Source organism: Bombina bombina, chromosome 5, assembly GCF_027579735.1.
Source record: "Bombina bombina isolate aBomBom1 chromosome 5, aBomBom1.pri, whole genome shotgun sequence".
NCBI classification, from domain to species: Eukaryota; Metazoa; Chordata; class Amphibia; order Anura; family Bombinatoridae; genus Bombina; species Bombina bombina.
The window spans coordinates 673,744,989-673,757,512 of record NC_069503.1 but is presented as its reverse complement, the minus strand read 5'-3'; the positions used below and the strand labels follow the sequence as shown (position 1 = coordinate 673,757,512).

The 12,524-nt window shown below is 42.7% G+C and overlaps 1 protein-coding gene and 1 long non-coding RNA gene across 2 annotated transcripts in view; one reads left to right on the top strand and one right to left on the bottom strand.

Annotated features, from left to right (window-relative positions):
• LOC128660678 (uncharacterized) overlaps window positions 1–12,524 on the top strand; it is a 331,547-nt gene that overhangs the window by 151,733 nt on the left and 167,290 nt on the right. The gene's annotated exons all lie outside the window — the stretch shown is intronic.
• Window positions 1–12,524, bottom strand: part of CDH20 (cadherin 20) — a 195,359-nt gene that overhangs the window by 21,325 nt on the left and 161,510 nt on the right. The window contains exon 8 of the mRNA XM_053714618.1: window positions 9,488–9,624. Coding sequence (XP_053570593.1) covers window positions 9,488–9,624 — 137 coding nt within the window. The remainder of the gene's footprint in view (window positions 1–9,487; window positions 9,625–12,524) is intronic.

The following is a 12,524-nucleotide window of genomic DNA, read 5'->3' as shown; positions in this document are numbered from 1 at the left end:
TGTAAGGGCTGTAAAAGAGCTGAAGGCCCTATTAAGGGCAATGTCCATACAAATGCCCCTTTAGGGGCAATGGGTAGTTTAGGTTTATTTAGTGTTAGGTTTATTTATTTTGGGGGGTTTAAAGGGTTTTATTGTTAGAGGCAGGATTTAGTATTTTTTAAGGTAAAAGAGCTGTTTAACTTAGGGCAATGCCCTACAAAAGGCCCTTTAAAGGGCTATTGGTAGTTTAGTATTAGATTAGGGAGATGTGATGGATCCCCTGCTACCCCAACTGGGTAGCTCCGCCAAAACAATTTTCCAACACCTGGCACCAGCCACTATGTAGCGGAGAGAAAGTGATTTCAGCAATCCCCACCCAAATAACTAGACAACTAGCATTTAGGTGGAACAAAGAAGAACTCTTTATTGGGGCAAACACACAACATTTATACAGGAACTCATCTTGATAAGACAAAGGACAATCCAACAATTTTCATGGGAGTTCCAGAAGCCCGGCCATCCGGAGAGGGGTTAGGCGGGTGTCCGTTGTGAAGTGGCCAACCGGGAGTTCTAAAAGCCCAGCCAGCCTAGGAGGGTTTTTTCCGGTCAGAGACCAGCTCTTCTCTGACAAAGTAGGAACCCAAAAACAAGCACACAAAGATTCCTAGAGATTGCGGTGGCTCTGAGGAGCCGAAGTCTGCTGAGAAACAACAGGGTGAGGTAGTAGGGGGTAGGGGTTTTACCCTTGCAAGTAAAAACTCCTCCCTTCCAGTTCGGCAGACCCGGCTAGATCCACATGGGTCTACTTGGGGCTGTCAGAGGAGAACTCTATTTCAGTCTGCTGGGAGTGTCCATCAGCATTTCCATTGCTTTTTCCCGGCCTGTATTGAATGTTGAAGTTGAAGGGCTATGAATGTTGAATGTATTGAATGTTGAAGTTGTAGGCTACGGAGTGGTCTTGTCCTCCTTCGTCCACTTGACTTAGGACAGCTCCCAACCCGAACATGGAGGCATCTGTATGAACACAAAAACGTTTGTTGGGGTTAAGAGCGGCCAAGACAGGGGCAGAGACCAAAGCAGCCTTGAGGCTCAGGAAGGCAGTCTCGCATTCTGGGGCCCACAGGACCTGTTGTGGCAGTCTTTTATGGGTCAGGTCGGTCAGGAGTTTTGCTAGAGTACTGTAATTAGGGATGAACCGTCGATAATAACTGGCGGTTCCTAGGAATGCTAAGAGTTGGGTCTTGGTTCGAGGGGTGGGCAAGTTTGCCACTGCCTCAAGTTTGGCTGGCTCTGATCGCTGCTTCCCACAGCCCAATCAGTGGCCCAGGTACTGGATCTCTGAGCGCCCTATAGTGCATTTGTTGAGCTTCAGAGTGAGCCTGGCGGCCCTGAGGCGATCTAGGACAACTCATAGATGGAACAAATGGTCCTCCCAGGTGTCGCTAAAGATGGCGATGTCATCCAGATATACGCAGGCATAGTCTTGGAGGTCATCCAGCAAGCGGTCCACCATTCTCTGGAAGGTGGCTGGAGCATTCTTCATCCTAAATGGCATTACCGTGAACTGGTAGAGGCCGAAAGGGGTGATGAAGGCAGACTTAAGGGCTGACTTGGGGTCTAGAGGGATCTGCCAGTATCCCTTGCAAAGGTCAAGAGTGGTCAGGAAATTACCTTGGGCAATTCTGTCCAGGAGGTCATCAACTCGGGGCATGAGGTAGGTGTCGGTGGTGGTTCTGTCATTGAGCTTACGGTAGTCAATGCAGAACCGGGTAGTGTCATCTTTCTTGGGTACCAGTATTACCGGGGAGGCCCAGGGACTGTTGGACGGCTCAACAACACCGAGGTCCAACATTCCCCGGAGCTCCTGGTGCATACTGTCTCTGACGACTTCGGGGACTCTGTAAGCGGCCTGCCTCAGGGTGGGTCTGTCCCGGAGTCTCTACTCAGTGTATGGTCACTGTGGTATACCCGGGGACATTAGAGAACATCTCTTGCCGGCCTTCTAGTAAGTGCTGGACTTGCTACCTCTCATCTAGGGCGATATCAGCTATTCCTTGGGGGGTTTTGTTGGGAAGGGGAAGCTCCGGCATGGGGAGACTATATTAGTCCTCCACAGCCGGGGCACATATTGCGGCCACATCTTGGGCTCGCCCGGAGTATGCCTTCAGCATGTTCACATGGAAGAATCTCTGGATCCTGCCATCTGAGCATTTGGCTACTAGGTAAGTGGTGTCATTAATTTGCTCTACTACCCGGTAAGAGCCTTGCCAGGCAGCCTGTCCCACTATCAGTGTGCGGGTATGAGGATTCCGCTTCTGCTTACTCTGAGCTCTCTGGAGGTTCCCCTGAACTTGGTTGGTGAGATCCTTCAGTCTATTCCGGAGGCGGAGGACGTACTCTACAATGGAGTGTCCTTTCTCCTCGGAGCCCCCTTTCCAGTGTCTAACAAGATCCAAGGGTCCCCGTACTTGCCTACCATAAACTAACTCAAAAGGGGAGAACCCTGTGGATTCCTGGGGGCACCTCTCTGTAGGCAAAGAGGAAGTGCGGCAAGAATCTTTCCCAATCTTTGTGGGTGGCAGAGAAGGTCCTTCGCATCTGCTTTAAGGTTCCATTAAACCTCTCGCATAAGCCATTAGTTTGGGGGTGATAAGGCGTGCTGTGCAGGGGTTTAATGCCGCACAACTTCCATAGCTGCCTAGTAATGTCCACAGTGAACTGTGTTCCCTTACCGGAGATAATTTCCTGGGGGAAGCCTACCCTGGTGAATATCCAGAGCAGGGCATCTGCCACAGTTTCCGCCTGCAAATTGGCCAGAAGGATTGCCTCCGGGTACCGGGTGGCATAGTCCACCACAATGAGAATATATTTCTTTCCGGAGGGACTGGGTTGGGCTAATGGACCTACTATATCCACAGCAACTCTGTTGAAGGGTTCGTCAATAATGGGGAAGGAGTGCAGGGGAGCTTTCTTGTGGTCGCCGGTTTTCCCTACCTTCTTACATACTTCACACGTTCTACAATATTCCTTAATTTCTGTTCTGATTCCAGGCCACTAATAGATCTGATCTAGGAGGTGATGGGTTCGGGTCTTCCCTAAGTGCCTGGCTAGGGGAATGTCATGTCCTATTCATAGCAGATTAGGCACCTGACCCTTCTGTCTCTTGGAGATTAAGTACAGGAACCCTCCCACCCACTGGAAGCGCTCCTCACCGGGTCCTTGGGGGTCGGACCCTACTTGGTCTCTGTATGGGGCCGGGTCACTCAGGTTGGCTTGGGCGAAGTCGGATGGGGATGCGCAGGGAAGTTGGTCAGGGAGAATAATAGGCTGGTCAGGCAGTAGGTCTGGGGTTGGAGGCAAGGGGGTAGTTGGGACAGTTCGTCAGGAATGGGTAGAGTCTGGGAAGGAGGTCGGGATGGGGTTGAGAGGTAGTCAGGGAAACTGGTCTTACCTGTGGTCCCAGTCCTGGAGAAATGCCTTGCTGTCAGGTCCGCTGGCAGGTGACAACTGCTGCCATGTCCGGGAGAGTATCTCCCACAAAGGCATAGACAAGGTGGCCGAGGTCATTGCCTAAAAGCACCTTGTCCGGCAACTTCCTCATAATGCCCACCTGCACAGCACGGGCACCTGCACCCCAGTTCAAATAGACGGTGCTACGGGAGCCTGGACAACAGCGCCGCCAGCCACTCGGATACTGATGGTTTTCCCGGAGTGGCTGGAATTGGGGGCCAGGTGAGGCTGGATCAAGGTGAGCATAGCACCAGTGTCCCTTAATCCCTGGGCAGCCTGTCCGTTGACCATAAATTCCTGGAAATGATGCTGGCGATTGTCCGCGGATGCTGTTCCCACCTCATGCAGGACTCCAATCTTCTCACTGTCCCATTCGACAGAGGGGTCGCGGTGGTCCTCATAAGTGTATAAATGGGCGGCCATTTGGTATCCTGGGGCTGTAGCTTAAGCCCACTGCAGGGTTGGGGGGTGCCTTGGCTGCAGGTGTGGAGAGGCTGCGGTTGTCTTGGGCAGGCAGTGGTATCGGAGGTGCACCACCTGTCCGCATTCAAAAGACTTGCGGGAGTTTGTGCATCTGACCTCGGAAGCAAGGTTTAGACAAGGTTGAGGGTGTCGGGTAGGTACTGGGGCCTGGCCTGGAACCAGGGTGGTGCGGGTCTGGCGCCGGTCATCCACGTATTGGTCGGCCAGTACGGCCGCCCGATCAGCAGTCCTTGGTTTCCTATCCTTAATCCAGTCCCAGATCTGGGCCGAGATGCGGGAGGAAAATTGCTCCAGGAGGATGAGCTGCAGTGCCTCCTCCAGTGTGGTTACATGGCAACCTGTAATCCAGGAGTTCAAGGAGCAGGCTAACCGGTGGGTCCACTCGATATATGGTTGCCCGTCTTGTCTGTATAGATCCCTGATCTATTGTCGATGGGCCTTTGGGGTGAGCCCATACCGGGTAAGGATGCGTTCCTTCATCCAGCCATAGTCCTTCTCCTCGGGAGGAACAGTATGGTAAGCTTCCGCTGCCTTGCCGGCCAGCTTTTCAGCCAAGATTGGCACTCAGTCAACCTCTTCGGCCCCATCATCCTTAAATGCCCGAAGCTCCAGCATGCAAATCTGGCTGACCTTGGATATAGTCCTAGCGACAGCTTCCGGGGACGGGTTGGGTCCCAGGAGGGATATTCTCCATCGGATTTTATTATCCAAACTGGATGTCATAGTCCCCTGGGAGGAGGTGTCTGTGGAGTCACTGTCTAGGCTACCACCTGCTTCCATATCGGGGGCCCTAGCCTAGTCATCTGCCATTAGCTCGGCTATGATAGCTTCTTTTGTCTTGCTGCCGGTAACTATCCCTCTAGTACGCAGCAAGGCTTTCAGTGCTTCTTTCCGGGGCCGATCATAGCGCTCCATCCATGGAAGTCTTCAGGTGGTGGTTTGAATTCTCCAGGTATATGTAAGCATCCCACCTCTGCCACCACTGACGGATCCCCTGCTACCCCGACTGGATAGCTCTGCCGAAACAATCTTCCAACACCTAAAAACAGCTGCTATCTAGAGTAGAGAAAGTGATTTTAGCAATCCCCCCCCCCCCCAAATAACTAGACAACTAGCATTTAGGTGGAACAAAGAAGAACTCTTTATTGGGACACACACACAACATTTATACAGGAACTCATCTTGATAAAACAAAGGACAATCCCACAATTTTCCCAGGAGTTCCAGGAGCCTAGCCAGCCGGAGAGGGGTTAGGCGGGTGTCCTTTGTGAGGCGGTTGATCGGGAGTTCCAGGAGCCCGGCCAGCCTAGGAGGGTTTTTCTGGTCAGAGATCAGCTCATCTCTGACAAAGTAGGAACCCAAAAACAAGCACACAAAGATTCCTAGAGATTGCGATGGCTCTAAGGAGCCCATATCCACTGAGAAACAACAGGCGTGAGGTAGTAGGGGGGTAGAAGTTTAACCCTTGCAACCTGGTGCCTGTAACAGGGTTTTTTTATTTGGGGGGGGGCTTTTTTATTTTCATACGGATTAGGTTTAATTTTTGATAATTTGGTTTATTAATTTATTTAATGTTAGACTTTTTTATTTTTTGTATTCTTAGATTAATTTAATTTTAGTTTTTTTTTTAAGTAATGTTAGCTTTTTTATTTTAATTATAACTTAGTATTTTTTAATTTAGGTAATTGGGGTCAATTTAGGGGGTGTTAGGTTAGGGTGTTTAGTAATTTAATAAGTTATTTGCGTTGTGAGGGTTTGGTGGATTAGGGGTTAATAGATTTATTAGTATTATTGCTTTGTGTGGGTTTGGTGGATTAGGGGTTAATAGTTTTATTAGGTTTATTGCGATGTGGGTTAATGGCGGATTATGGGGTTAATAGTTTTATTAGGTTTATTGTGATGTGGGTTAATGGCGGATTAGGGGTTAATACATTTATTAGGTTTAGTACGATCTGGGTTAATGGGGGATTAGGGGTTAATATACTTTATTAGTTATTGCGGTGGGGGATTGCGGTTGACAGGTAGATAGATATTGCGCATGCGTTAGGTGTTAGTTAATATTTTCAGGCAGTTACGGGAGTTACAGTGCTCACATTTTCATCATAAGGCTTGCTGCGCCTGCCTATGTGTGGCGAGGTGAAAATGGAGTAATATTTCTCCATTTTAGCCGCATAAGTCCCTGCATTAAATATGTGATACCGATTTGCAATGCTTATGGGAGTAAAAATTGTGGGCGACGGTTGAAATATATAAGCGCCGAATTTATATGCGGCACCATATATGTGATACCAAAATCGCGTAAAAACTGGCGTCTCCGGCTTTTGCGGGCGATGCTGCATATGTAATCTTGCCCCTTGTTTGATAAAACAGTTATTGCAATAATAGATGTCAGGTGATATAAATACATCAGTAAAGCTAAAATGGATAAATGCTGCACAGTAGACAGTAGTACAGTAAATTAAAAATGAAATGTTCATGATTCAGAGAGAGCATGCAATTTTAAACAGCATTCCAATTTACTTCTAATATCAAATTTGCTTTGTTCTTTTAGTATCCTTATTTGAATAGTAAATGTCGGTAGGCTCAAAGAGGCTCAGGAGCATGCATGTATCTTCTTCATCACTCTATAGCAGCAGTGTTGTGTATAACATTGCTTCAAACAATGTTGCAAACACTTCTGCCATAGAGTTCTAAAGAAAGGTGCACATTCCTGAGCCTTTATAATCCTACCTAGATTTTCTCTTTAAATCAAGATGCCATAAAAATGAATCAAATTTGATAATAAATGTAAATTAAAAAGTTATTTTAAAATTGCATGTTGTATTGCATGCTGTATTTGAATAGTGAAATTTTAATTTACTGTCCCTTTAGGGCTGAGCATGTTTTCACTGTCCAAGGCAAGTTACATTGTAGCTATCTTAGGTTTTATTTTTATTTTACAGGTAAGTTTGTATTTTTTTAACTAGGTAGACTAGTTAGTAAATAGTTATTAACTATTTACTAGCTACCTAGTCAAAATAAATACAAATTTACCTGTAAAATAAAACCTAACCTGTCTTACACTAACACCTAACATTACACTACAATTAAATAAATTACATTAATTAAATACAATTAACTAAATTACAAAACATAAACACTAAATTACACAAAATAAAAAAGAAATGATCAAATATTTAAACTAATTACACCTAATCTAATAGTCCAACTGTAAAACCCACCACCCACACAACCAAACCCCCCAAATAAAATCCTATCTAAAGAACCTAAGCTCCCCATTGCCCTGAAAAGGGCATTTGGATGGGCATTGCCCTTAAAAGGGCATTTAACTCTTTTCCATTGCCCAAACCCTAAGCTAAAAATAAAACCCACCCAATAAACCCTTAAAAAAACCTAACACTAACCCCCGACGATCCAATTACAGTTTTTGAAGACCGGACATCCATCCTCATCAAGCGGGAGAAGTCTTCATCCAAGCGGGCAGAAGTCCTCAACGAAGCCGGGAGAACTCTTCATCCAAGCGGCAAGAAGTGGTCCTCCAGGTGGGCAGAAGTCTTCATCCAGACGGCATCTTCTATCTTCATCCTTCCAACGCGGAGCGTCTCCATCTTCAAGACATCCAGCACGGAGCATCTTCTTCTGTCGACGGCTACTGAAGAATGAAGGTTCCGTTAAGGGACGTCATCCAAGATGAAAGTTGAAAAAATCCTATTGGCTGATGCAATCAGTCAATAGGATTGAGCTTCAATCCTATTGGCTTATTCAATCAGCCAATAGGATTGAGCTCGCATTCTATTGGCTGATTGGAACAGTCAATAGTATGCAAGCTCAATCCTATTGGCTGATTGGAAGATGAAGGGGTTAAGTTAAGTGTTTTTAAATTGATTAATTACAGGTGTTGTATCCTTTAAATAGGGTCCCAGTAATGGCAAAAACTAACAGTGATCAAGTGTGGTGGAGCCACACGAAACATGTCTGCAGTTGCCATTCTGTGACCCCGGATTGTCATTTGTGAGCTACGGCTCATTCTGTTTTTAGATGTATCCCAAATAAAAAGTGGTTTTACGTTACCCTTGCTGCGCATCTGTTTGCCTGTTTTCTGGTGTGGTGGGAAGCCTGAAGGTGTTTGTTTGTTCTTGTGAGTTTTTGCACCTTGGACGGAGGTGCTCCTGCTGGGCTCCCATACCGGAAGTGGTGAAGGCACTGAACAGCTGAGTGTGCCGACGCCGAAGACACGCTGCTCACCCTACATGGATCCCCAAGACTTATTATTTAGTTAATGATAGTAATTTTTATTTAGATTTATTTTAATTACAGTATATTAAAGTTTGGGGTGTTAGGGTTAGACTTAGGGTTAGGTTTAGGGGTTAATAACTTTAGTATAGTGGTGACTGTGATGGGGCAGCAGATTAGGGGTTAATAATATTTAACTAGTGTTTGCAATGTGGGAGTGCAGTGGTTTAGGGGTTAATATGTTTATTATAGTGGCAGCGATGTTCGGGAGCGGCAGATTAGGGGTTAATAAATTTTTAAAGTGGTGACAATGTCCGGAGCTGCAGATTAGGGGTTAATCATTTTTTTATAGTGTTTGCGATGCGGGAGGGTCTCAGCTTAGGGGTTAATAGGTAGTTTATAAGTGTTAGTGTACTTTGTAACACTTTAGATATGAGTCTTATGCTACAGATTTGTAACGTAAAACCCATAACTACTGACTTTAGATGGCAGTACGAATCTTGAAGGTATAGGTACCGCTCACTTTTTGGCCTCCCAGGCAAAACTCGTAATACCGGCGCTATCGAAGTCACATTGAAAAAAGGGACTTTTTGAAAGGTGCGGTAGTTACGTTGCATTACGGCCAAAAAAGTGTGTGGTACAGCTATACCTGCAAGACTCGTAATACCAGCGGTAGTGAAAAAACAGCGTTATGAGGCTTTTTTCCTCATAACGCAAAATTCGTAATCTAGCCGTTTATTTGTAATGCACTTAAAGATTCTACAGTACTATACAGGGTGTACAATAAAAAAAGAAAAGAGGTAGGAAAGGCATATTGGGAAATAATGATTACTGAGCCCTGCTTCCTTGAGATCTTACAATCCAAGCTATATTATATTGTGTTCCTTACACATCTTTCTCATATAATGTAAATTTGTATAGTCATTTCTGAACACTAAAATGATTCTTCCTATGTTCCACTCTCACCAAGTCTGTGATTCCTTAATGGAATTTCTGTAAATTTGACAGGGAGGGGGGTCTATGGATACTTTTGAAGGATATGATCTATTGACTATTATCAGAGACTACAGGTTTTCTATGATCCCAGATTAAAGACTTTTGTTGGTTTATTGTGATGTTATATGATTGTTCAAACTAGCCAACTAGCTAAAAGCCTAAAACAAATAAAAAACAAAAAATATAGGTCTGTTGTAAATCTACTAAAAGGCCAACGTTTGAGAAACCAGTTCTATATATAGTTATAAACTATTATATATGAATTATATATGAATTTCTTACGTACTCATCTCCATAGCCAATAGGGTGATGTTATGCCAAGATTCCTCTTCTCTATCCAAAGGTCTAGCTGTCATTAATGCTCCTGTTGTAATATCAACATAAAAATATCTTCCCGGATCACTATTTCTGTCAATAGAATACCTGGAGAAGAAATATAAAACATGTCATATCCCGACTAGTTTGGGTAACAGAAGTTTTACTTACATACATTATACAGTGAAGTGGAAGGAGAATTTTGTTTGTGTAGTTTGTAGTGTAATACATAAAGGAAATGCAAATGACATGTGGCTAAGCAAAAAGAAAATGTCAATCCTCTCAGGTGCTTTTGTAATAAACTTAGAAGCTTAATTCATTCTCAAATAACATATTAATGGAGTCAAGAAAAGGAATACCTCCCAATCTCCACGCATTCTGCACAATTGTCATAGGTTGGGAGGTAAGATCAGCTTCCCTCCTGCAGCCACTCAGTATCCCGTTTTAAACTACTGACTAAAGATAGCCCACACCCCACACAGACCCCAAAGACACACCCATGGACCATCCGTAACCGCACCTATCTGTACTGCTCTCGTGTCTGCTGTCCCACAACAGAAAATACCAGGGTCATTGCCCACAACCTCATTAGCTCCCACATCCCTGAAAGATGTTGGGAGGTATGAACAAGTGTTAGTGCTGTATAACTTTCAATTCATAAATTTAAAAGGAGATGTCTCTTTTCTATCTAAAAGAGAATGTTTCAAAATGTAGCTGTAGAAGGTTTTTTTAAAAACTGTTGATCCATGTGCTAAATAAACCTTGTTTATTTTCCATTGGAGTTGCCCTGTCAGCCAGTGAGCAGTAGAATATCAGCACTCAGGTCTGCATACTCACAAACTTACTGTTCATTTTACCTTATGTTTAAACAATTTTTACTTTTTTGCACAAAACAGTATTTTAATATGTGTAACTGCTACTGTTCCAACTACCAATGAGTAAATGTCACTTTCAATCAAGGTTTTTTTCCCCCATACATTTTTTGATTTAACAGGTCTCATCTTCACCAATGTATGATAAAGAGACATGCTAGATCTGCTTAAAGGGCTATAAAATGCAACAAGAAAATGCTCTAATATGATAGAGCATGTTATTGATGCACTACTTATTGTATATAACTGTTTAACACCTGATAATGGATTAAACACATAGTTCCAGAGCAGCAATACACTACTGGGAGCTAGCTGACCACATCTGGTGATCCAATTACAAGAGACAAATGTGTGTAGCCACCAATCAGTTAGCTCTCAGCAGTGTAGAATACACACATATTATTTTCAAAATAGAATACCAAGAGAGCAAAATAAATCTGATTACAGAAGTTAATTTAAAACTGTCTTAAAATGACATTCTCTATCTAAAACATGTAAGTTTAATTTTAACTTTCCAATCACTTTAAGGAATTAAAAAACTAAATTTCTGAATATGTGGATCTAATAAAATATATCCCAATTTAATACAATGAATGCTTACAGAGACAGGCTTTTAAATGCAAGTCTTTTGATAAGCTTGTATGGCTATGTTTTGACAAAGGACTAATAGGTCTATATCACTGGTTTTAAAACCTGTCCTCAGGCTGCCCCAACAGGCCAGGTTTTCATGATTACCTTAGATGAGAGCAGGTAAAATAACCATGTTTACTAGTCAGCTGATTATTTCACCTGTGCTCAAGTTCAGATATCCTCAAAATGTGGCCTGTTAGGGAACCTGAGTATAGGTTTGAAAACCAGAGGTCTATATGTATTACTAATTTTGAAATGCTGGGTAGAATACATAAAATTATTGTCTTTATGAATATTTTTACAGAAAGATTGCATGATATTGTATTAGTGAGTTAACAATCCCCCTTATACTATAAGCAATTAATGTTTTGTCCTTTGATGTTTGCAAGAAGATAAACATAACAATAATACAAAACCAGCTGACATTGTTAATAAAACAACTCTGCTAAATTCGACCTTCAGTATTTCACTTGCTAAGAATTCTTCCAGGATTTTTCTCAACACATTCTCATTTTTGCTTGACATTTGAAGGTCATCTTTCAGCGGTGAGATTAGACGCATTATGTTATATTAATCACTAATGCCAAGCTGGACCTGAGTTACCTTTCTTCTAAATTCCCCATTTTCTCAATTAATAATCAGACTTTGAACTTGTTATTTTTTCCTCGTGTGGTAGTTACTGTGAAATCTTTATCCCTGGGCCAAAAAGCATTGCACGGTTTAGTAATGCACATGTCTCGCAAACACAAAGTTATGAACAGTTTCCTGCTCTAAACTGTAAAGTTTTGCTTGTCATTCTTTGTTATTTACAATATTTTAAAATACGTGTTATTAAGAAACAATGCCTTATCAAACTATTTATTATTTTGTTATTTTAATAAGAAATTGAGAAAAATAACATTAAATAAGATATGTGTAAAACACAATTTGAACAAATGTAGCCTTAGATTATATAATATGACCTTTTTTAAACATGAAGAAGAGAACGCATACAGGGTGCTATAACAGCATGTCAATATTGATGGGGAAAGGAAATATATTCAAAGGTATTGAAAGAAATAACAATGAGCAGTCTGTTAAATTAAAAGGACACTGAACCCAATTTTTTTATTTTGGGATTCAGATAGAACATGCAATTTTAAACAACTTTCTAATTTACTCATATTATCAAATTGTCTTCATTCTCTTGGTATCTTTATTTGAAATGTAAGAATGTAAGTTTAGATGCCAGCCCATTTTTGGTGAACAACCTGGGTTGTTCTTGCTGATAAGTGGATATATTCATTCACCAATAAACAAGTTCTTTCCATGGTTCTGAACCAAAAAATAGCTTAGATGCCTTCTTTTTCAAATAAAAAAGCAAGAGAACGAAGAAAAATTGATAACAGGAATAAATTAGAAAGTTGCTTAAAATTGCATGCTCTATCTGAATCACAAAAAAAAAAAAAAAGATTTGGCTTCAGTGTCCCTTTAAGAAAAATCAGGATTTTATTCCTGCCCTGGCAC